This window comes from Piliocolobus tephrosceles, chromosome 6, assembly GCF_002776525.5.
Source record: "Piliocolobus tephrosceles isolate RC106 chromosome 6, ASM277652v3, whole genome shotgun sequence".
In the NCBI taxonomy this organism is placed as follows: domain Eukaryota; kingdom Metazoa; phylum Chordata; class Mammalia; order Primates; family Cercopithecidae; genus Piliocolobus; species Piliocolobus tephrosceles.
The window spans coordinates 114,466,956-114,493,355 of NC_045439.1; the positions used below are offsets into that span (position 1 = coordinate 114,466,956).

General features: G+C 38.6%; 1 protein-coding gene across 1 annotated transcript in view; it reads right to left on the reverse strand.

Moving 5' to 3' along the window:
* Positions 1 to 9,971: 9,971 nt before the first annotated feature.
* Positions 9,972 to 26,400, reverse strand: part of NUBPL (nucleotide binding protein like) — a 282,697-nt gene continuing 266,268 nt past the window's right edge. The window contains exons 9-11 of the mRNA XM_023227424.3: positions 24,638 to 24,758; positions 21,016 to 21,098; positions 9,972 to 12,115 (exon numbers count right to left, since the gene is read on the reverse strand). Coding sequence (XP_023083192.2) covers positions 12,053 to 12,115; positions 21,016 to 21,098; positions 24,638 to 24,758 — 267 coding nt within the window. The 3' untranslated portion in view covers positions 9,972 to 12,052. The remainder of the gene's footprint in view (positions 12,116 to 21,015; positions 21,099 to 24,637; positions 24,759 to 26,400) is intronic.

A 26,400-nucleotide genomic window follows, 5' to 3' on the forward strand; every position in this document is an offset into this window, starting at 1 on the left:
CAGGAGAGGAGGATCTCTCTTTCCCACTTCCGCAGTTGGGGCACTTACAATATTAGGGGTGTCTCCTGGGTCTTGCAGGAGCAGTTGCTTCCTTCAGAGGGTCTGTGGGTCTTACTGCAACTCCTGGTTTGTTCTTGCAGTCATTCTGGAGCTAAAATTCACAATGTGAGCCCCTGCACACTGCTCTGTCCGTCTGAGTCGGAGGTGCAATCTAGTCCTGCCTCCTATCCGCCATGATGATCTTCCATTCAGGACATTCCCATTCACCTTTTGATGCATACTGGAGTTGTTTCCAGCTTTCGGATATTATAAACAAAGCTGATAGGAACATGTGTGTAAGTCTTCATGCAGATATGTGTCTCTTTTGTCTTGGGTAAATATCTAGAAGCATAATATTTAACTATAGGGTATGTGCATCTTTAACTCTTTAAGAGTGTAACAGAGCCAGGCATGGTGGCTCATGCTTGTAATCCTAACACTTTGGGATGCCAAGGTGAGAGACCTGTATGAGACCAGGAGTTCAAAAACAGCCTGGGAAACACAGAGAGACCCTGTGTCCAAAAGAAAAAAAAACCAAAAATACAAAAACAAACAAACAAAAAAGCATGCCAGAATGTTTCCAAAGTGGTATTATTTTACATTCCCATTCCCCACCACAGAGTATGAGCTTGCCAGTGGATCCACATCGTCTTCAGCACTTGGTATTGCCAATCTTTTTAATCGTAGCAATTTTAGTGGCTTTTAGTGGCATTGTGGTTTTAATTTCCATCTCCCTAATGACTAAAAACATTGAGCACTTTCATGTCATTTGTCAGTGATATCTCTTCTTTCGTGAAGTGTCTATTCAAATCCTTTGCCCATTTTAAATTGGGTTGTCTTATTAATCAGTTGTAAGTATTCTTTGTATATTTTAAACTCTTCATCAGACATGTTTCACAAATGTTTTCTCCTAGTCTATAAATTGCTTTTTGATTTTCTTAACTGTGTCTTTCAAACAGATAGGTTTTAGTTTTGATGAAATATAAGTTATCTACTTTTTATGTTATTGTTTAATTGGGATTTTTGTGTCTTATTTTTGCATAACTCTAGATCATAAAGATTTTCCTCTATGTTTTTCTTTTAGATGTGTCATAATTTTAGGTATTATATTTAGGTCTATGATCCATTTTGATGTGTTTTTAGATCTAGAAGGAGGGAAGGTTTATTTCTTTGTAAAAATATGTCTCATCGTTTAAGCACAAGTACTGAAAAGTCATCCATTCTCCACTGAATTGCTTTGGCACCTTTGTTGAAAATCAAGTTATTATATCTGTGTATGTCTGTTTCTGAACTCTGTCCCATGGATCTGTATTTCTATCTTTACACCAATACCACATTGCCTTGATTACTGTAGCTTTATAACAAGTCTTCAGGCTGGGCACAGTGGCTCACACCTGTAATCTCAGCACTTCGGGAGGCTGAGGTGGGCAGATCACGAGGTCAAGAGATCAAGACTTTCCTGGCCAACATAGTGAAACCCCGTTTCCACTAAAAATACAAAAATTAGCTGGGTATGGTGGTGCACGCCTGTAGTCCTAGCTGCTCAGGAGGTTGAGGCAAGAGAATCGCCTGAACCCAGGAGGCGGAGGTTGCAGTGAGCCAAGATTGCACCATTGCACTCCAGCCTGACGACAGAGTGAGGCTCCATCTCAAAAAATAAGAAACAAAATAAGTCTTCAAATCAGGTGGTGTAAGTTCCTAAACTTTAATCTTTTTTGTTCAAAATAATTTAGCTATTCTGGACACTCTCTAGTTCCATGAAAATGTTAGAATCAAGTTGTCAGTTTCAGTAAGAGTTTTGTTGGATTTTCAAAGAAATCACATTGGATATAGATCAGTTTGGGAGAATAGATATTTTAAACATGTTGAATCTTCCAAACCTTAAACATGGTATGTCTCACCACCTAAATGTTTTCTTTGATTTCCTTCATTAATGTTTTGTAGTTGTCAGCATAACAGATCTTTTACATATCTTATTATATTTACATGTAAATATTTCATGGTTTTGGGGTGCTATTATAAATCAAACTTTTTTCATTCAATTTCTAATTGTTTATTGCTAGTATGCAGAAATAAAATTGGTTTTGTATGTTGACCTTGCATACTGCATTTCTGCCAAATCCATTTACTAGTTCTAGCTGCTTTTTTGTATATTATTTGGAATGTTCTCCATAGACAATCAATCTGTCTGTGAAAAGAGATGGTTTTATTTCTTCCTTTCTAATCTATATGCCTTTATTTCTTTTTCTATTGCACTAGGAAAGACCTTAGGTATGATAATGAATAAAATGGTGAGCTTGGACAAGCTTGCAGTGGGTCTTTCACCATTAGCAATGATGTTAGCTGTAGTTCTCTGTAGATGCCTTTTATTAAGTTGAAAAAGTTGTTTTCTATTTCTAGTTTGCTGATAATTCTTATTGCAAATGAATGTTGTTTTGTTATATGCTTGGTTTATATCTATTCAAATAAACATCCTTTTTTTCTTTAGTCTATTTTGTTTTACTGTTTCTTCTTGAATCTGCCATGCTTTGATTGATGTTCAATTGTTGAACCAACCTTGCATTCCCAGGAAAATGACCTCATAGTCATATGTATTATCCTTTTTATATAATGCTGGATTCAACAAGGTAAGATTTGTTGAAGAATTTTGTGTCTATGTTTATAACAAACATTTGTCTGCACTCCTCTTGTATTGTCTTTGTCTGGTTTGCATAGTAGGGTAACGCTGGCTTCACAGAATGAGTTGGAAAGTGCCCCCTCCTATTTTCTGGTAAAGTTTGTGTAGAACTGGTATTATTCCTCCTTCAATGTTGGGTAGATTTTGACAGTACAGGCACCTGGGAATAGAGTTTTCTTTGTTGGTTCTTAACACAAATTATATTTTTAAAAGTAATTTATGACTACTCAGGTTATCTATTCCTTAAGTGAGCTTTGGCAGTTTCTTTGAAAGCATTTGTCTATTTCATCTAAGTCTTCAATTTTATGGGCATAAAGTTGTTTGTAATCATTCTTACTGTCCTTTTCATGTCTGTAATGATGTTTCCTTTTCATTCCTGATTTGTTGATTTATGTAATCTTTCTCTCTTAATAAGCCTGGCTAAAGGTTTGTCAATTTTGTTCATCCTTTCAAAATGTCAAGTCTTTTAATTACACTCTATTGAGATGTGAAGAATGGAAAATAAGTATCACTCCTTAACAAACTTCACTCTACCTTTGGAGTTGGCAACAAAATTTTAGAATAAGCTTAGTTCTTCTTTAACAGCTACTGTTCCTTCCTCCCTGTCTAAACCTGCATATATACTCCAACCACCATTTGTTTCAGTAGACTTCCTTGAAGCATCTGCAGAAACAGTCAAATGAAGGAGGAGAAGAGGGCAGGGAATTTCATATGTGGATCTTCTCTCGGTCACGTATGTATGAGTAAAGACTATCTTTCTCATTTCCCCATGATATGTATTAAATGATGACATATAACTTTTTTTTTTTTTTTGAGGCTTTTAGGTGACTTGTTAGTCTTTTTTTTTTATTATTATACTTTAAGTTCTAGGGTACATGTGCATAACGTGCAGGTTTGTTACATATGTATACATGTGCCATGTTGGTGTGCTGCACCCATCAACTCGTCAGCACCCATCAATTCATCATTTATATCAGGTATAACTCCCCAATGCAATCCCTCCCCCCTCCCCCCTCCCCATGATAGGCCCCAGTGTGTGATGTTCCCCTTCCCGAGTCCAAGTGAGCTCATTGTTCAGTTCCCACCTATGAGTGAGAACATGCGGTGTTTGGTTTTCTCTTCTTGTGATAGTTTGCTAAGAATGATGGTTTCCAGCTGCATCCATGTCCCTACAAAGGACGCAAACTCATCCTTTTTTATGGCTGCATAGTATTCCATGGTGTATATGTGCCACATTTTCTTAATCCAGTCTGTCACTGATGGACATTTGGGTTGATTCCAAGTCTTTGCTATTGTGAATAGTGCCGCAATAAACATACGTGTGCATGTGTCTTTGTAGTAGCATAATTTATAATCCTTTGGGTATATACCCAGTAGTGGGATGGCTGGGTCATATGGTACATCTAGTTCTAGATCCTTGAGGAATTGCCATACTGTTTTCCATAATGGTTGAACTAGTTTACAATCCCACCAACAGTGTAAAAGTGTTCCTATTTCTCCACATCCTCTCCAACACCTGTTGTTTCCTGATTTTTTAATGATTGCCATTCTAACTGGTGTGAGATGGTATCTCATTGTGGTTTTGATTTGCATTTCTCTGATGGCCAGTGATGATGAGCATTTTTTCATGTGTCTGTTGGCTGTATGAATGTCTTCTTTTGAGAAATGTCTGTTCATATCCTTTGCCCACTTTTTGATGGGGTTGTTTGTTTTTTTCTTGTAAATTTGTTTGAGTTCTTTGTAGATTCTGGATATTAGCCCTTTGTCAGATGAGTAGATTGCAAAAATTTTCTCCCATTCTGTAGGTTGCCTGTTCACTCTGATGGTAGTTTCTTTTGCTGTGCAGAAGCTCTTTAGTTTAATGAGATCCCATTTGTCAATTTTGGCTTTTGCTGCCGTTGCTTTTGGTGTTTTAGACATGAAGTCCTTGCCCATGCCTATGTCCTGAATGGTACTACCTAGATTTTCTTCTAGGGTTTTTATGGTATTAGGTCTAACATTTAAGTCTCTAATCCATCTTGAATTAATCTTCGTATAAGGAGTAAGGAAAGGATCCAGTTTCAGCTTTCTACTTATGGCTAGCTAATTTTCCCAGCACCATTTATTAAATAGGGAATCCTTTCCCCATTTCTTGTTTTTGTCAGGTTTGTCAAAGATCAGATGGTTGTAGATGTGTGGCATTATTTCTGAGGGCTCCGTTCTGTTCCATTGGTCTATATCTCTGTTTTGGTACCAGTACCATGCTGTTTTGGTTACTGTAGCCTTGTAGTATAGTTTGAAGTCAGGTAGCGTGACGCCTCCGGCTTTGTCCTTTTGACTTAGGATTGTCTTGGCAATACGGGCTCTTTTTTGGTTCCATATGAACTTTAAAGCAGTTTTTTCCAATTCGGTGAAGAAACTCATTGGTAGTTTGATGGGGATGGCATTGAATCTATAAATAACTTTGGGCAGTATAGCCATTTTCACGATATTGATTCTTCCTATCCATGAGCATGGTATGTTCTTCCATTTGTTTGTGTCCTCTTTGATTTCACTGAGCAGTGGTTTTGTAGTTCTCCTTGAAGAGGTCCTTTACATCCCTTGTAAGTTGGATTCCTAGGTATCTTATTCTCTTTGAAGCAATTGCAAATGGAAGTTCATTCCTGATTTGGCTCTCTGCTTGTCTGTTACTGGTGTATAAGAATGCTTGTGAGTTTTGCACATTAATTTTGTATCCTGAGACTGTGCTGAAGTTGCTTATCAGCTTAAGAAGATTTTGGGCTGAGACGATGGGGTTTTCTAAATATACAATCATGTCATCTGCAAACAGGGACAATTTGACTTCTTCTTTTCCTAACTGAATACCCTTGATTTCTTTCTCTTGCCTGATTGCCCTAGCCAGAACTTCCAACACTATGTTGAATAGGAGTGGTGAGAGAGGGCATCCCTGTCTTGTGCCAGTTTTCAAAGGGAATTTTTCCAGTTTTTGCTCATTCAGTATGATATTAGCTGTGGGTTTGTCATAAATAGCTCTTATTATTTTGAGGTACGTTCCATCAATACCGAATTTGTTGAGTGTTTTTAGCATGAAGGGCTGTTGAATTTTGTCAAAAGCCTTTTCTGCATCTATTGAGATAATCCTGTGGTTCTTGTCTTTGGTTCTGTTGATATGCTGGATTACGTTTATTGATTTGCGAATGTTGAACCAGCCTTGCATCCCAGGGATGAAGCCCACTTGATCATGGTGGATAAGCTTTTTGATGTGCTGCTGAATCCGGTTTGCCAGGATTTTATTGAGGATTTTTGCATCGATGTTCATCAGGGAGATTGGTCTAAAATTCTCTTTTTTTGTTGTGTCTCTGCCAGGCTTTGGTATCAGGATGATGTTGGCCTCATAAAATGAGTTAGGGAGGATTCCCTCTTTTTCTATTGATTGGAATAGTTTCAGAAGGAATGGTACCAGCTCCTCCTTGTACCTCTGGTAGAATTCAGCTGTGAATCCATCTGGTCCTGGGCTTTTTTTGGTGGGTAGGCTATTAATTGTTGCCTCAATTTCAGAGGCTGCTATTGGTCTATTCAGGGATTCAACTTCTTCCTGGTTTAGTCTTGGGAGAGTGTACGTGTCCAGGAAATTATCCATTTCTTCTAGATTTTCTAGTTGATTTGCGTAGAGGTGTTTATAGTATTCTCTGATGGTAGTTTGTATTTCTGTGGGGTCGGTGGTGATATCCCCTTTATCATTTTTTATTGCGTCTATTTGATTCCTCTCTCTTTTCTTATTAGCCTTGCTAGCGGTCTGTCAATTTTGTTGATCTTTTCAAAAAACCAACTCCTGGATTCATTGATTTTTTGGAAGGTTTTTTGTGTCTCTATCTCCTTCAGTTCTGCTCTGATCTTAGTTATTTCTTGCCTTCTGCTAGCTTTTGAATGTGTTTGCTCTTGCCTCTCTAGTTCGTTTAATTGTGATGTTAGAGTGTCAATTTTAGATCTTTCCTGCTTTCTCTTGTGGGCACTTAGTGCTATAAATTTCCCTCTACATACTGCTTTAAATGTGTCCCAGAGATTCTGGTATGTTGTATCTTTGTTCTCATTGGTTTCAAAGAACATCTTTATTTCTGCTTTCATTTCGTTATGTACCCAGTAGTCATTCAGGAGCAGGTTGTTCAGTTTCCATGTAGTTGAGCGGTTTTGATTGAGTTTCTTAGTCCTGAGTTCTAGTTTGATTGCACTGTGGTCAGAGAGACAGTTTGTTATAATTTCTGTTCTTTTACATTTGCTGAGGAGTGCTTTACTTCCAATTATGTGGTCAATTTTGGAATAAGTGTGATGTGGTGCTGAGAAGAATGTATATTCTGTTGACTTGGGGTGGAGAGTTCTATAGATGTCTATTAGGTCCGCTTGGTGCAGAGATGAGTTCAATTCCTGGATATCCTTGTTAACTTTCTGTCTCGTTGATCTGTCTAATGTTGACAGTGGAGTGTTGAAGTCTCCCATTATTATTGTATGGGAGTCTAAGTCTCTTTGTAAGTCTCTAAGGACTTGCTTTATGAATCTGGGTGCTCCTGTATTAGGTGCATATATATTTAGGATAGTTAGCTCTTCCTGTTGGATTGATCCCTTTACCATTATGTAATGGCCTTCTTTGTCTCTTTTGATCTTTGATGGTTTAAAGTCTGTTTTATCAGAGACTAGGATTGCAACCCCTGCTTTTTTTTGTTCTCCATTTGCTTGGTAGATCTTCCTCCATCCCTTTATTTTGAGCCTATGTATGTCTCTGCATGTGAGATGGGTCTCCTGAAGACAGCAGACTGATGGGTCTTGACTCTTTATCCAGTTTGCCAGTCTGTGTCTTTTAATTGGAGCATTTATTCCATTTACATTTAAGGTTAATATTGTTATGTGTGAACTTGATCCTGCCATTATGATATTAACTGGTTATTTTGCTCATTAGTTGATGCAGTTTCTTCCTAGCCTCGATGGTCTTTACATTTTGGCATGTTTTTGCAATGGCTGGTACCTGTTGTTCCTTTCCATGTTTAGGGCTTCCTTCAGGGTCTCTTGTAAGGCAGGCCTGGTGGTGACAAAATCTCTAAGCATTTGCTTATCTGTAAAGAATTTTATTTCTCCTTCACTTATGAAACTTAGTTTGGCTGGATATGAAATTCTGGGTTTAAAATTCTTTTCTTTAAGAACGTTGAATATTGGCCCCCACTCTCTTCTGGCTTGTAGAGTTTCTGCCGAGAGATCTGCTGTCAGTCTGATGGGCTTCCCTTTGTGGGTAACCCGAGCTTTCTCTCTGGCTGCCCTTAAGATTTTTTCCTTCATTTCAACTTTGGTGAATCTGGCAATTATGTGTCTTGGAGTTGCTCTTCTGGAGGAGTATCTTTGTGGCGTTCTCTGTATTTCCTGAATTTGAATGTTGGCCTGCCCTGCTAGGTTGGGGAAGTTCTTCTGGATGATATCCTGTAGAGTGTTTTCCAATTTGGTTCCATTTTCCCCCTCACTTTCAGGCACCCCAATCAGATGTAGATTTGGTCTTTTTACATAATCCCATACTTCTTGCAGGCTTTGTTCATTTCTTTTTCTTCTTTTTTCTTTTGGTTTCTCTTCTCGCTTCATTTCATTCATTTGATCCTCAATCGCTGATACTCTTTCTTCCAGTTGATCGAGTCGGTTCCTGAAGCTTGTGCATTTGTCACGTATTTCTCGTGACATGGTTTTCATCTCTGTCATTTCGTTTATGACCTTCTCTGCATTAATTAGTCTAGCTGTCAATTCTTCCACTTTTTTTTCAAGATTTTTAGTTTCTTTGCGCTGGGTACGTAATTCCTCCTTTAGCTCTGAGAGGTTTGATGGACTGAAGCCTTCTTCTCTCATCTCATCAAAATCATTCTCTGACCAGCTTTGATCCGTTGCTGGCGATGGGCTGTGCTCCTTTGCAGGAGGAGATGTGCTCTTATTTTTTGAATTTCCAGCTTTTCTGCCCTGCTTTTTCCCCATCTTTGTGGTTTTATCTGTCTCTGGTCTTTGATGATGGTGACGTACTGATGGGGTTTGATATATGTGTCCTTCCTGTTTGATAGTTTTCCTTCTGACAGTCAGGACCCTCAGCTATAGGTCTGTTGGAGATTGCTTGAGGTCCACTCCAGACCCTGTTTACCTGGGTATCAGCAGCAGAGGTTGCAGAAGATAGAATATTGTTGAACAGCGAGTGCACCTGTCTGATTCTTGCTTTGGAAGCTTCCTCTCAGGGGTGTACTCCACTCTGTGAGGTGTGGGGTGTCAGACTGCCCCTAGTGGGGGATGTCTCCCAGTTAGGCTACTCAGGGGTCAGGGACCGAGTTGAGCAGGCAGACTGCCCCTTCTCAGATCTCAACCTCCGCGTTGGGAGATCCACTGCTCTCTTCAAAGCTGTCAGACAGAGTCGTTCGCATCTGCACAGGCTTCTGCTCCTTTAGCTGAGCCCTGTCCCCAGAGGCGGAGTCTACAGAGACAGGCAGGTTTCCTTGAGCTGCTGTGAGCTCCACCCAGTTCGAGCTTCCCAGCGGCTTTATTTACCTACTTAAACCTCAGTGATGGCGGGCGCCCCTCCCCCAGCCTCGCTGCTGCCTTGCGGTTAGATTGCCACAGACTGCTGTGTTAGCAAGGAGGGAGGCTCCGTGGGCGTGGGACCCTCCCGACCAGGTGTGGGATATAATCTCCGGTGTGCCGGTGTTACTGCGCAGTATTGGGGTGGGAGTTACCCGATTTTCCAGGTGTTATGTGTCTCAGTTCCCCTGGCTAGGAAAAGGGACTCCCTTCCCCCTCACGCTTCCCAGGTGAGGCGATGCCTCGCCCTGCTTCAGCCCTCGCTGGTCAGGCTGCAGCAGCTGACCCGCACGGATTGTCCGGCACTCCCGAGTGAGATAACCCCAGTACCTCAGTTGAAAATGCAGAAATCACCGGTCTTCTGTGTCGCTCGCGCTGGGAGATGGAGACTGAAGCTGTTCCTATTCGGTCATCTTGCTCCGCCCCCCGACATATAACTTTAAGTCATTCTTTTTCTGGATAAAGTTAAGTTTGGTTTAAGTATTTTTGTATTCACAAGTGCTCAATGATCATCTGTATTTTCCTTTTCCTCAATAAACAATAAACACACAAATAAATATCTGAAACTTTAAGTCATTATTTCCCTCTCAGAGTGATATGATGACAGCGTGTCCATAGATAATTTTATTCATGATATTAATTAGTATAAATTGGTCCAGTAAATTTCAGTTCAGATATAGCAGTCTGTGTTTTTTAACTTTTATTTTTATTTTGAGATAATTGTAGATTTACATGCAGTTGAAAGAAATAATACAGAGATTCCATGTGCCCTTCACCCAATTTCCCCCAGTGGTAACATCCAAGAGTATAGCACAATATCACAACTGGGATATTGACATTGACAGTTGTGATACGGAACATTTCCATCATTACAAGGATCCCTCGTGTTTTTCACAGCCACACCCAATTCTCTCCCATCCTCACCCCCTCCTTAACACAGCCACCACTAATCTGTTCTCCATTTCTATAATATTATGTCACTTCAAGAATGTTACATAAATTGAATCTTTTGGTACAAAACCTTTTTAAATTGACTTTTTTCATTCAGCATAATTCTCTGGAATTATAAGTTGCTGCATGTACCCATAGTTTGTTCTTTTTTATTGCTGAGTAGTATTCATGGTATGAATGTACCACAGCTTGTTTAACCATTCATCCAATGAAGAAAATCTGGGTTGTTTTCGGTTATTACATATAAAGTTGCAATAAACATCAATCTACATGTTTTTGTGTGAAAACATGCTTATAATAGTGTGAAACTCTATGCTTAATTTTCTGGTTGATAACTATACAGCAACGATGTCAAGGCATTTGCCAAAAGTGACAGACCACTCCTTTATAAATGCCAATGATCTAATGGCTCACTCTTAATAATGACTCACTCTTATCAGTACTTTCAGCTTGAAAACTGTCTGCTGCCCGATTTGAAAAGTCGTTGACTCTATCTCTTTGAGCTTCAATTAGACAAGATAAATGTTTTTTAAAATGTATTATTTGAAATGTGAACTCCATGCAATGCTCTTAAAAAGGCAGGGGGTGGATTTCATGGCCAAACAAAGTTTGAGGAAATGCTAAATATTGCATGTCCCCCACTTTTTAAAATTTTTATTTATTTATTTATTTATTTATTTATTTATTTATTTATTTGAGATGGAGTCTCACTTCATCGACCAGGCTGGATTGCAGTGGCACAATCTCTGCTCACTGCAACCTCTGCCTCCCGGGTTGAAGTGATTCTCCTGCCTAAGCTTCCAGAGTAGCTGGGATTACAGGTGTATGCCACCATGCCCAGCTAATCTTTATTTTTAGTAGAGATGGGGTTTCACCATGTCAGTCAGGCTGGTCTCAAACTCCTGACTTCATGATCCACCCGCCTCAACCTCCCAAAGTGCTGGGATTACAGGCGTGAGCCACTGTGCCCAGCTGCTCACCCTCCCATTTTTATTTAACAAAAGCACATTGGTGTACAAAAGGATGAACCTAATATTGAATTACTCAAGTTCAAATCCAAGCTCCATCACTTGCTAGATACAGTAACCCTCGGCAAGACACTCAAGGTTGAGTGTCTTCAAATTATATCTCAAATTACTGATCTGTAAAATGGAGATAATAGTACCCACTCACACAAATAGAAGAATAATTATAATTAACTTGTTAAATGTTAGCTATTACTATTACTGCTATCATTATCAGAACCATCATCAACATCATAATGGTCTTATTAAAAATACATATGTTCAGGCTCCACTCCTAGAGACTGAGATTCATTAAGCGTGGGGTACGGTGTGATCCAGATGAAGAAGCAGAGGTTCATATTAAGAACATATCCAAGATAGTACTAAAGACAGGATTCAAAGACAGTACGTATTGCCTGGTGGGGAGGTGTAATACTTAGGCCCATACACAAATTTAGTATATCATTTAAATTACTAACTCTGTGGTCCTGTAAAAAGTGTACAGTTCTCTCCCAAAATGGACTTGTAACATCATAAACTCATGATTCCTAAAGGGGTAATTCAATAAAATAAAATGCAGTTCTTTGCAGGTGGTATACACCAGCTTTCAAAAAATTCCTAAATATAGTAGTTAACATTGATACATCAAAGTTTTGTGAATCTTAGCTTAGCAAATCAGATCTGAAGTCATTACTTCCTTAGAAATAAAACAGTTATGATTTCTATTATTTCTGTAAGTTCCATCACCACATTGCTGATTTCCAAAGGTCCTCTTAATGTCAGTACCAGGCAAATTTCCAGGACACTTGGGGAATCATTCTGAAGGTGATGGCAATCTTCTTACCACTTCCACAGCAATCCTCAAGTAAGCTTTGGCCTGGAAAAGAACACATTTATTTGTTCTGTATTTCTCTTCAGCAGACACTGAATGACTCATCAACTGTTTGTCATAAAGGCCCACTGTATTTGATAGTAAAAAGGCTGAGTGAGATGAGGAAATTCAGTACTGAGAAGATAATGCTGCATACATTGCAGATGGCACAAGGAAGAAAGACTTTTAGATTATTTGGAGGGTAATTATTTGGAAGGTGACACTCTGAAATAATATTCAGTACCAGAAATTACTGTTTCTAAAATTCTAATTCTGATGTCAGCAAACTAGCAACCCACTCTAGTTGTAGAGAAATTACACCTTTTTGCTCTGAAAAATTGATATCTTGAGTTAGAGACTGCCAAAACTTCTTTAGCATAAGAGCTGTTAGTCATTTTAAGGAGGACTATTTATTACCATGCTGCAGTTTATTTTAGGAAAGCGTTTTCTTCATCTCCCCGAGAATGGTGTGCAACCTCAGCACCAAGCACCTATAGGCTCTTTCACCTGGTAAATTTTGGATATCATGCCAAAAATCCTGGTTCCATTGTTACACTCTTTATGTCTGGGATCCCCGTGTCATGGGACACTAAGAGCAGCTCTTAAGCTATGGAGTGGGCCACAAGCTAACCTAATGCCTGCATGGTAATGATACTTGCATTTTAAGAGTTCCATTAAATAAATGTAATGCAAAATTATTTATATCTTATACCTTATTCATAAAAAGTAACTGTAGAACACAATAGTAAAATTTTCTAAAACCATTAATTTCTACATTGATAAGTGACATGGTTTGGCTGTGTCCCCACCCAAATCTCATCTTGAATTGTAACTCCCACAATTCCCATGTGTTGTGGAAGGAACCTGGTGGGAGGTGATTGAATCATGGGGGTAGGTCTTTCCCATGCTGGCCTTGTGATAACAAGTCTCACGAGATCTGATAGCATTAAAAACAGGAGGCTCTCTCCACAAGCTTTTTGCCTGCCACAATCCATGTAAGATGTGACTTGTTGCTCCTTGCCTTTCACCTTCCTCCATGATTATGAGGCCTCCCTAGCCACATGGAATTGTAAGTCCAATAAACCTCTTTCTTTTGTAAACTGCCCAGTCTCTGGTATGTCTTTAATCAGCAGTGTGAAAACAAACTATTTACAGTAAATTGGTACCAGTAGAGTGTGGTGTTGCTGAAAAGATACCTGAAAATGTGGAAGTGACTTTGGAACTGGGTGACAGGCAGTGGTTGGAACAGTTTGGAGGGCTCAGAAAAAGACAGGAAAATATGAGAAAGTTTGGAACTTCCTAGAGACTTGAGTGGCTTTGACAAAAATGCTGTTAGTGATATGAACAATAAGGTCCAGGCTGAGATGGTCTCAGATGGAGATGAGGAAGTTGTTCAGAACTGCAGCAAAGGTGACTCTTGTTATGTTTTATCAAAGAGACTGGTGGCATTTTGTCCCTGCCCTAGAGATTTGTGGAACTTTGAATTTGAGAGATGATTTAGTGTATCTGGCAGAAGAAATTTCTAAGCAGCAGAGCATTCAAGAGGTGACCTGGGTGCTGTTAAAGGCATTCAGTTTTATAAGGGAAGCAGAGCATAAAGATTCAGAAAATTTGCAGCCTGACACTGTGATAGGAATAGAAAATCCCATTTCCTGAGGAGAAATTCAAGCCTGTTGCAGAAATTTGCATAAATAATGAGGAGCCAAATGTTAATCCCCAAGACAATGGGGAAAATGTCTCCAGGGCATGTCAGAGGTCTTCATGGCAGCCTCTCCCATCACAGATCTGGAGGCCTAGAAGTAAAATTTAATTTTTGTGGGCTGGGTCCAGGGTCCCTGTGTTGTGTGCAGACTAGGGACTTGGGGTCCTGCTTCTCAAATGCTCCAGCCATGGCTGAAAGGGGCCAACAAAGAGCTCAGGCGGTGGCTTCAGAGGGTGGAAGCCTTAAGCCTTGGCAGCTTCCACATGGTGTTGGGCCTGTGGGTGCACAGAAATCAAGAATTGAGGTTTGGGAACCTCCACCTAGATTTCAGATGTATGGAAATACCTGGATGCTCAGGAAGAAGTTTGCTGTAGGGGTGAGGTCCTTATGAAGAACCTCTGCTAGGGCAGTGCAGAAGAGAAATGTGGGGTCAGAGACCCCACACAGAGTACCTATTGGGGCACCGCCTAGTGGAGTTGTGAGAAGACAGTCACCATCCTCCAGACCCCACAATGGTAGATCCACTGACAACGTGCACCCTGTGCCTGAAAAAGCTGCAGAAACTCAATGCCAGCCCATGAAGGCAGACAGGAAGGAGGCTATACCCTGCAAAGCTACAGGGGCAAAGCTGCCCAAGACTATGGGAACCTACCTCTTGCATCAGCGTGACCTAGATGTAAGACATGGAGTCAAAGGAGATAATTTTGGTGCTTTAAGATTTGACTGCCCCACCAGATTTCAGACTTGCATGGGGCCTGTAGCCCCTTTGTTTTGGCCAATTTCTCCCATTTAGAACAGCTGTATTTATCCAATGCCTGTACCCCACTGTATCTAGGAAGTAACTAACTTGCTTTTGATTTTACAGGCTCATAGGTGGAAGGGACTTGCCTTGCCTCAGATAAGACTTTGAACTGTGGACATTTGAGTTAATGCTGAAATGAGTTAAGACTTTCAGGGACTGTTGGGAAGGCATGATTGGGTTTGAAATGTGAGGACACGTGATTTGAGAGGGGCTGGGGTGGAATGATACGGTTTGGCTGTGTCCCCACCCAAATCTCATCTTGAATTGTAACTCCCACAATTCCCATATGTCATGGGAAGAACCTGGTGGGAGGTGATTGAATCATGGGGTGGGTCTTTCCCATGCTGTTCTCATAATAGTGAATCTCATGAGATATGATAACTTAAAAATGGGAGTCTACCTGCACAAGCTCTCTTTTTGCCTGCTGCCATCCATGTAAGACGTGACTTGTTCCTCCTTGCCATTCACCTTCCTCCATGATTGCGAGACCTCCCTTGTCACATGGAACTGTGAGTCCAATAAAACTCTTTCTTTTGTAAACTGCCCAGTCTTTATCAGCAGTGTGAAAACAAACTAATAAAATAATATACTCACAGTTATATATTTATATACAACTACTAAAGATAGTAGCTAAGACTTACTGAGTACTTAATATTTGCCAAGTGTTATTTATCTTCACAGTTACTCTGGGGGTAAATTCTATCATTATCCCGACTGTACAGATAAGGAAACATCCAGAAAGGTAAACAATTTTGTCGAAAACAATAATAGCTAGTAGGACATGAGCTGGGCTTTGAACCTAAGCTGACCAATTCCCAGACTCTGCACAGTAAAAAGAGATGTTTGTGGTCTATTTGCCCTGACTCGATGAAGTGCTTTAAGAGTCTTTCACATGTCTTCATTTTTAAAGACTACACTTGAGCCCTAATAGCTAAATCATGATTTATTTTACCAGAAAAGTATTAAAAGTCATTTTAAGAGAGTCCTTTAAAAAAATCTAAAAACATGAATAAGGCTTTAAATGTTTTTGCTGAGTACCTACTATACCAAATACTTCATGTAAATAATCTCACTTAGACATGTAAAACAAGCACCATCAGCTCAACTTGGATGATGAAACCAGGAGTTGTTTGCTCAAGGTCATGAAGTCAGGCTGGAAAACCTTCAAACCTGGGTCCAACTGACTCTAAAGTCCAGCTTTTTCCACTATACCACATGTTAAACAGCAAACTCAAATGCAAGTAATTATAATCATAAAACATAGTCTAAAAATGGTTTCTTCTCTGCTGTAGTTAATAGAAACAAGTTTTTGATTATAAATGTAAATAACATCTACTTATAAAGAAAGGTTTCTCTCAAATCAAATGTGCTGATTTTCACTCATACATCTTTATAAATACCTTTTATCTCCTAGTAGCTTTTCTAGGTACTTATGCCTAATATTTTGTGATGAAAATTTAAAGTTAACTAAAGCAAGATGATACAAGGCCATCATTCTGTAATCTTTTAGTGTTTAGCTACATTAAATTAGAGACATAAACCTATCAGAATACAAAAAAAATGGAATGATTCCAGAATAATCAAATTGGCTACATTTAACCTTTCCTTTTTAATGGACTATCTCCAAACTTAGATTTCTAATATATCACATTCTAAGTAATAGATTATCAGTTGCTGAGAAACCACTAAAAGTGCTTAGTTTAACAGTTTGAATTTCTCAAAAACTGTTGAGGCTAAATTTTTCAGCCAGTGCAGTATTATTTCAAGTAATACATTTTGGTTCGTATTGCACACAAGGCATCATGTTGGGAAATCTGTGGTATGTAATGATATAAAAGAGAGGCAGAACAGTTCACTGGTGAAGAGTTGGGGCCTTGAAGTCAGATGGCCATGGTTTACAATCTTGGCTTTATTACTTATAAGCTGTGAGGTTTTGGGCAAGTTACTTAACCCTTCTAGGCTCAGTTTCCATATCTGTAAACTGCTTATAATAATTATATCTAGCTCAAAACATTTTGGGAGTATTAAGTGAGAATACGGCATGTGAATTGTTGGCACAGAGGAAGCATATAATATTTGTAGCTGCTGTTATTATCATTATACTCTCAAGAAATTTACAATTTCATTGAAGAGCTCCTATGAACATGTCCTTTGGGCACTGTTCCCACCTGAGGAATAATTAAATCCAATCCCTTTATTTTGTTTAATCCATAACTAGCAAAAAAGTCACACACACACATAACATACATAAAGGATACAACTGAGGTAACTCAAACTATCAATACTCTCTTCTTTCATCAACTCTACACAGACTAACCCTTTTCTCCTATTCAAGATATTTTTGTTAGGTCATCTAGAGGCACAGATAATACAGTTGGACCCTATTGTCTGCTATGCCATTAACTAGCAACAGGGAATGAATGGTAACCAAAGTGCACAAAGGTTTTTTCCTTTGTCTTTGTTTTTAAATATTTGAAGTCCTAACTTATCATATATAGTCATTTCATATTAAGATTGTGAGGTGATAATTTAGAAATTATAAGAAAATAAAGTTCCCACTAACATTTGAAAGTCTTTACCAGGAATATGTTATAGCACATCTTTCTGTAGCTAATATTCTTACTTGATAAAAAGGGTAAAACCACAATGCTGTCAGTTAATCACAGGTCCATTCCTTGTATTCTGGTCTTAATAAAGAGCAGAAGGCAGTTTTAATTGCATCAACAATATTAATCATACCAGCATGCGGGGATGGTATTGAATTTAGGGGCTCCAAATTCTAAATATCGCCTTCTTACCCCTCCTCTATTGTTTTCTCTGGCTACTTTACACTACTTACATTTGGAGTCTTACTAGCCTTTCCTAAATGGTGTACAGGTGCAGAAGGTTTTGCCCATTGTCTGAGCAAGTAGCAGACTATTACTACTTTTTAATTGGTACTATGAGCTCTTCCAACATTTCCAATGATGTCTTAAATTCACCACAATTCATATCTTTAAATTAATCACTACATTTTTAGTGTTTGCCTCTCCTGAAAGTTAAATGTTACTGGGAGAGTTAAATCCTCAATGTGTAATTCTAAAGGATTTTGTGGGCAGAGAATTAGAGCCCTAACACCTGGTACTGCGAGGAGGGAGTAATAGAAAATGGAGAAGGTGGAGTAAGAAGGAAGATGAAAAGCTAACGATTAAACATTTATCAATTTATAATCGTGCCTATGGGTCAATCCCTAAAAGTAAACAATAAAAAGTATGAGTCTAGGCCGGGTGTGGTGGCTCATGTCTGTAATCCCAGCACTTTGGGAGGCCAAGGCAGGTGAATCTCCTGAGCTCAGGAGTTTGACACCAGCCTGGGCAACATGGTGAAACCCCATCTCTACCAAAAACGCAAAGAATTAGCTGGACATGGTGGTGTGCACCTGTAGTTTCCAGCTACTTAGGAGGATGAGGTGGCAGGATTGTTTAAGCCTAAAAGGAGAGGCTACAGTGAGCCAAGATTGCACCACTGCACTCCAACCTGGGTGACAGAACAAGATCTTGTCTCCAAAAAAAAAAAAAAAATATCAGTCTAAAGTGAATAATTAACAAATAAGATTACAGGTTTTGCCTCATTAACTTCTGCAGAAGTTTTACCATGTTGGCAAATAAACACTTCCTTCATTCTTTAAATGAAGACATGCAGGCAGAATAGGTGTTAAGGTTCTATGAATACAACAGAATCTGGTGAGAGCGTTGTGACTAGTTTCTAAGAGCACATTTCCATTTGAGTTCACGGGGGAAAGGGAAGGAGGCTTTTAGGAGGCAAGATTCATCATAAGACTAACCAGAGGATTCTGATCCTAAGCCTCAATCACAGCTTCTTAGTGTCTAGGAGTTAATGTCTTTGATGTTGAAGCTGGGAATTCTCTCATGATTCAAATTTTGCTACCCTGATTTTTTTTTTTTTTTTTTTTTTTTTTTTTTTGACGGCGTTTTGCTCTTTTTGCCCAGGCTGGAGTGCAACAGCATGACTTTGGCTCGCTGCAACCTCCGCCTCCCAGGTTCAAGTGATTTTCCTGCCTTAGCCTTCCAAGTAGCTGGGATTAGAGGTGCGGGCCACCACGTCCAGTTAATTTTTGTATTTTTAGTAGAGACGGTGTTTCACCATGTTGGCCAGGCTGGTCTCAAACTCCTGACCTCGTGATCCGCCCGCCTCAGCCTCCCAAAGTGCTGGGATTACAGGCATGAGCCACTGTGCCGGGCCTACCTTGTAAATAGCATCAAAGAGTGATATTTACTTGATACCATGTCAAGGACACTAAGTGGACTCAGCTCTTCAACAAAGGGAAGAGGAGAGACATTTAGTGTCATGATATCTTATACAGACAGTTTCAGAAGATTCAGTTGTATTCTACTTAGCATTTTTCAAGGTACACATTATTATTTCATTTATTCCTTCCCATCTTCCTCATTATGAGGACCTTCAGAGAGGTTAGAAAACTTGCTTTAGGTCACACATAGAAAGTGGCAAACTTGGTACCCATGATGACTCAGATTTAGTGCTTTTCCTTCCACGCAGAGATCCCCTTTGAGAATCTAACAAAGCTATTTAGAGTATTAAATCGTATTATCTTTGGATGGTTGCTATATGTTCTCTGTTATATTACATTCCTCTAACTTCAATGAAATGTTTCTTACTACTGGAGGAGTTCAAAGAAAAAAAATGAACAGGTGAAAAAAATAATAAAAATCTAAACTCTTAATTGAAATACACTGGCAAGTAATTATTCTTATTCACTAGGAATCACTGTGAAATGTCTTTAAATAATCTGTTCTCAGGAGGCACTTAAAAGTGTGTAATTAAAACAAAAAACCTCAATTTTCATAGAACTTTTTCAAATACTGCATAAAGTACAGCTATGGTAGTTGGGATTGGCAGACTTTAATTACAAAGATGATCAAGGATTATGGCTTTTTGCTTATCTAAAAAATTGCTGAGAAAGACTGAAAAGGAAATTTAACAGTTAATACCTAAAAGGCAGAGAAGAGAAAAACAATGGCAACTGTTATACCGTATTTACTCAGAGATCATATGGCCAGCAAAACAATCACTATACCATAGCTGCTGACCCTTAAGAAAAGGAAAGGACCTCTAAACGCAGGAAACAGATCACTCAAAATGAATATACTTTACTTATCCAAGATTCCTGTTCATTTACTCTTACTTTACAGCTCTAACCAAACTTGGCTCCTTTATTTTCCAATTCACAGAAGATTAAAGGAAGCAAACTAGAATATAAAGAGCAGTAGTTATGTTTAGAAAAAATACCAGTACTGTAAAGCTATACCCATTAGTTAGGGAAAAGAAAAACAAAAGAAAAACTATTAGAAGATTGATTGGGGCTGTTCAACAAAGGAACAACATCCAAACCGACGTACCAGATGATGATTCAGTTTCCAAGTCAAATAGCAAGTGTTATTTAGGAAAGAAAAAATATGTACGATTCATTTTATTTCTATTTTTAAAAAGATTAAAATATTATATGCTCCAAGATTTTATGTAGCAGTAATTTTGAAAATCTATCAACTATATCTCCAATGATGTTGGCTAATGAAACACTACTAGTCTTTTCACCTCACCTTCTCAGTTATATTTATTAAAATAAATGCAATGAAAATTTCCTCTCTAGGCTGGGCATGGTGGCTCATGCCTATAATCTCAGGACTTCGGGAGGCCAAGATGGGAGGATAACTTGAGTCCAGGAGTTTGAGACCAACCTGGGCAACATAGTGAGACTGTCTCCACAAAAAAACCAAAAAATTAAAAAGAATTAGCAGGGCATGGTGCTGTGCACCTATGGTCCTAGCTACTCGGGAGGGGGTGGCTGAGATGGGAAGATTGCTTGAGCATGGGAAGTCAAGGCTGCAGTGAGCTGGGATTGCACAACTGTACTCCAGCCTGGGTGACAGAGCAAAACTCTGTGTGGAAGAAAAGGAAAGAAAAAAAATTGCACCTCTAATTGTTCACACAATTACCTTATATCCAATTCAATACTTTCTTGCATTAGGCTTCCTTCTCCAATCAGTTGAACTTCTAATACTGAAATATAACAAACTTGGGCAGTTAGATATTGCTAGCCAGCAATATAAGAATTTTACAAACTGTAATGTTCATGCTTTTCATGAGAAAACTGGTTGGGTGATGATTCTCTGTAAGTAAACTTGTTCAGCTGATAATTTAGAGCCAGCACTGGAAGCTTACTGTACATAATAGTAACTTAAAGATGCTTTGGACAAGTTAAATAATCCTTGTTTAAATATATATGCACTATGAATATATAGGCTTAATCTTCCCAACTTTCTTTCTATATTTCAAAAAGTATATAAAAAGAAATAAAAATATATATCCAAAAATGGAACTTACCTCATCACTTTCAGGCTGTGAAAACACAATTGGCTGGCCTGTATCTGAAGCTTCCCTTATATTAAGGTGTAAGGGAATGTCTCCTAAAAGAGCCCAGCAGACATCCATTAGAACCAGAAAAGTTTACACAGGCATTTTGAATCTCACTATTTGAACTATGGAAAGAAACAAAATCTGAACTAAATTGATTCAAATTGACTATCTTCTAATTGCTAAATCTCTTAAAAAAAATTTTCAAATGGGAATTACAAACAAAATACTCTAGAGTAGTACAGTGATTGTATTTGTTTATATAGAAAAGCTCTGTGGCACCCCATCAAGGGATGAGGCCTCTGATTTATTCTTTGCTGGAAGTCTCCAAGCAAGCAATGGCTTGGAAGACATTTGCACATTATTTTTCCCATCAATATCTGTTATAGACACATCATGTCACATAATAAGAGGAAACTGAAGAGCAAAATATGGGGAGACAAAGTAGTCCAAAAAAAAAAAAATACAACAAAATAACCTTCCTGATGTTGGCAAATGGAGTGAACTCAAAGAACTGGTCAAAAGTAGGCCAGACCTGTTATCTCAACTATCTGTCTCTTTATCAGACAGAATTATTTTTCTCTTATTACCTACTAGCCTATGTAGCACCATATATAACCTGTGAGCTTGGTGAGATCTCAGCAAGTATATGGTAAGAACCTTCAAAATACAGACTGAGGTGGGAGAGGTGTGTTTTCTTGAGGATATATTACTATCAGGCAGTGGAATTTAAGAGCTGACCTGAATTCTGACCCCTCATCCAATATACTCTTTCCAGCACACTATCACAAACAAAGTCTATCAAGACTGAGATTTAAAGTGCAGTGAGTGGGGTCTTAAGTGGAAAAGTTGACTTGCCTTGGTACTTAGCGTTCTCAGAACCATTCCAAATCCACGCAAAGGTTATTAAAACATACGTGTACGTGGTGTTTTATTCAAATAAGTCATTTAGCACCATGTCAGGCAATTTAAATAATGCAAAAGAAGTATGTTATAAAAATATTACAATATATACTATGAAGTACATGGAAAAGGAAAAGTTATTTCATGCTCCTCTTGTCAAATGTTGTGATCTTAAACTATAAGTCTTTCCTCAATATCCAATGGCCAAATGACAAATACATGATATTTCAGTAGCCATTTAAGGATTAGCTTTTCATTAAATTTGATTCCTATTTTCTAGATCAACTTCAGACTGTAGGAAACTGTCACAGGAGCAGGCAGAAAAAAATGTTATAGAAAATGCTTAGAAATGAAATTTTTTCCTCTCAATTTATGAACTGTCATTCTAGTAAAGAATCATGAATGATTTCTTTTCTACTGCATAAATTGAAGGTAAAAGAGTAAAACCTTCTCCTTTATATAGCCATCTATTGACATCATTTCTGCTCTCCAGATACTCACAATCCTACCTACAGACACAGAAGATTAGACCAAGAAGGGGAAAAGTCTTGTCAGAAACAGGTGGCATAGTAAGAATGGTAACGGGCTAATAGTTGTATCTAGACAGGGATTTTTAAAAAGTAAAAGTGAGTGAGGAGCAGTCTGAGCCTGAGAAGTATCTTTGAGGTCCCAAGTCTGAAAGAAATGAGGGAACATTTCAGACATATAATAGGTTAAAGGGTTTTCTGTGAGATGGTCTGAGACTTTAACTACTATGCATAAACTATCCCTGTAGGCAAATACAGATAAGGTTCTGAAGAGTTATTGTGCCAAATAATCATTTAAAACACAACCCACTGAATTAAGAGTCTGCCAGGGAGTCAGTAAAGGACAAATAAGGGTTCCCAGGAGGTTCAACTGGCCAAGAGGCCATAGCTGCGAAAGCTTTCTCCCTGATTTCAGTTCCTCATTCCCAACTCCCGCCTCTTCATAACTGAAGCCCTGCTCCACTTCATAGGAGACACCATGGGACCCATGAATACATTAAAAGGAAGGGATGTGTCCTAACGAGGAACTCTAAATGATTTTTCCCTAACACTGTCCGACATAGCAGTCTAGGGCACCATCCAATTTTTGTGATCAGTAATCAGTGTTTCTGATACATTTTTCGGGTAATTGTACATTTATGAGCTGTTGGTTAAAATGTAACTTCCATACATACCATTGTTTCTCAATGAAATGTTTCAAATTCTAAATAACTGACTTAGAAATTGTTCAGCTCATTTGTAAGTTAGGAAATTATAATGTTGTCAGTATAATTCAATAATGCCATTATAATTACACATTTACTTTATTATATAAGTGAATGTCAATCTGTTATTATGCAGATTTGGAAAACTGAACTTTCTGGGTTAAATGAAAAACAGTTACAGAATATAATTAGTGGCTATAATTATAGCAATGTATCAAAATATACCATTAGTATTCACCTGGTATTGTAGTGGCTACTATAGTGCAAATGCATATCAATAATATATTTAACATCAACTTTTAGAAACTTAATTATAACAGAGAATGTTTTGAAATTCCTTGATCTCTAGGGATCTTAATTTTTAACTACCTAAGTCTAATAATTCACTCTACGCCTTCCTTATTCAGCATCTAACATCTGCCTTTGGCAAGAACAGAAACTCATTCACAATTAGAATATCAAAACATGTTTTCTAAAAAGTCTGTTAAGTTGCCTGTGGATTTTTGGAACATATCTTTTATCAAAAACCTGTGTTTTGCTTATTTAACACATGATTTTAGCTCTCCTCATAGCACTAATGAACTCTTCAGTTCAGTGCCATGAACGGTGTGTACAATGTAAATTTCAGGTGCTATATTTTTTAGACATGTCAAACACATTAAATATTACAGAAAACAGTAAATATTGTCATTCTAAAGCAGAAAGATGAACAAATACCGAATTAATCAGGAAGGCATTTTTATATATGTACTAAGAACGAACACTTCTAGAGGTTTTTACAACATACAGAACAGATATTTTAATGTATACCTGTTTATATTGAGAGATGTACAACCAACTTAGCAAACACATTGATGACCATCATTTAAAATATGGCTTCAAACTACAGTACTTAGACCACAAAACTCTCTTCTCAAATTTAAATTATAAACAATTTTTATTTAAAATAGAAATTATTATCATACTTGTCAGAACAAACCTATTCAAAAAAGCCAAAGAAAGAGTAACACATATAGAACTGTGCTATATTAATTTAAAACACAAAGCCAAAAGCAAATCATCATTTTCTGAGACACTCTTTTTTTTTTTTTTTTTTGAGACAGAGTCTCACTCTGTCACCCAGGCCTGGAGTGCAGTGGCACGATCTCGGCTCACTGCAAGCTCCGCCTCCTGGGTTCACACCATCCTCCTGCCTCAGCCTCCCAAATAGGTGGGACTACAGGCGCCCGCCACCATCCCCGGCTAATTTTTTGTATTTTTAGTAGAGACGGGGTTTCACTGTGTTAGCCAGGATGGTCTCAATCTCCTGACCTTGTGATCCACCCGCCTCGGCCTCCCAAAGTACTGGGATTACAGATGTGAGCCTCTGCGCCCGGCCTCTGAGACACTCTTAATCATCAAGCCTCATCCCCACTTTCCCTTCTGCCACTTCTGCAAAAGAACATCCCACAGTCTTACCTAGAACTTCAAGACCAAGGGTCTGTGCTAGTTTCCTTGCACCATCAGCACCAAAAATATGAGTTTTGTGTTTACATTTTGGACACTGGAAAACACTCATGTTTTGGACAAGGCCAAGGACCTAGAATAAAAACACACTGAAATCAAAATAAAATTAAACCAAATATTAATACATTACTTCAACAATTTTTACTGAGTGCCTACTGAGTTCTAGTGACACTCATCAGTGTTATCACAATGATGAATAAACTATGGCCTCTGCTGTGAAGGAACTCATGAGCTAGTAAGAGAGCAAGACATATAGAATTACCTTCGATATCATAATAAATGCTAAAAAGAGATGCATAAACAGGAACCAAAAATTCTGCCTAGAAAGAAGAGGAATCTTTGAGTTTCCCACAGACAACTGTTTCTTCAGGTTGTGGGGTGACGAGGAGGTGAGGCCTACAGCAGGAATTCTAGACAGAGAAAGACAACAAGCCAAGGGAGCAAAATAAAACTATGTGGCCTATTTGTGCTGCAACCCAGTGGGTGGTCAAGGCAGAAGATGGTTTGGGAAGGAAGGCTAGGGCCACGTGGGAAGCTGCTGAATACCATCCATGTATTTGAGGCATTCCTCTTCAGACAACAGGAAACCACTAAAGGTTTTTAAAGCTGAAAAGATGGTATCAAAGAGGTAGTTATACAATCACATTTTTGTTTTAGAAATTTATCTTTGGTGACAATTTAGAGAAAAACAAGAGGGGAGGAACAGAGGAAAACAAATACCTAAGAGGTTAATTTTGGACGAAGTCTCATAGTAAATCTAAAATATACGAAGTGTTTTGTTATATGCCAGGTGTTGGGATAAGTATTTTAAATGTACTATCTTATTTACTCCACACAGGAACTTCATGAGATGGTTATTTTGTTTTTTGTTTTGTTTCATTTGTTTGTTTTTCAGATGGGAGTTTCGCTCTCGTTGCCCAGGCTGGAGTGCAGTGGCGCGATCTCGGCTCACCACAACCTCCACTTCCCGGGTTCGTGATTCTCCTGTTGAGAAGCTGGGATTACAGGCATGCGCCACCACGCCTGGCTTATTTTATATTTTTAGTAGCGACGGGGTTTCTTCATGTTGGTCAGGCTGGTCTCAAACTCCCGACCTCAGGTGATCCGCCCACCTCAGCCTCCCAAAGTGCTGGGATTAGAGGAGTGAGCCACCATGCCCAGCCGAGATGGTTATTTGATCATTCCCATTCTATAGTTGAGAAAACTGACAGTGCTAACAAAAGAGTAAAACTCAGCTCTTATCAGAATGTTATTGTTTGAAACAAAATTAAGTTTCATAGAAAAGGTCATTCTCTTTCTAAGTTGCCCTAGCTTCTGCTACAAAATAGATACAGCTAACTCTTGAACAACATGAGTTTGAACTGTGGGGGGTCCACTTATATGTGAATTTTTTTGAACCAAACAGAGATAAAAAATATAGTATTTGCAGGCTACAAAACCCAAGTACCGGAATGGCTGATGTCTTAGAAGCAACTGTGGGACTTGAGTATGCATGAATTTTGGAATATGCAGTGGCGGGGGGAGCGTGATTCTGGAACCAATCCCCCACATATGTCGAGGGAAAATGATACTTAAGAAACATTTTTACTCAACAATACTGTTGAATAAATAGACAGGCTCTGCAAATATAATCCTTACTCATGTTCCTTTTAATCCCACTCTCTTACTGATGAGAAGTAGTAGCTCTCTTCTAGAATAAAAATGAAGAACACTAC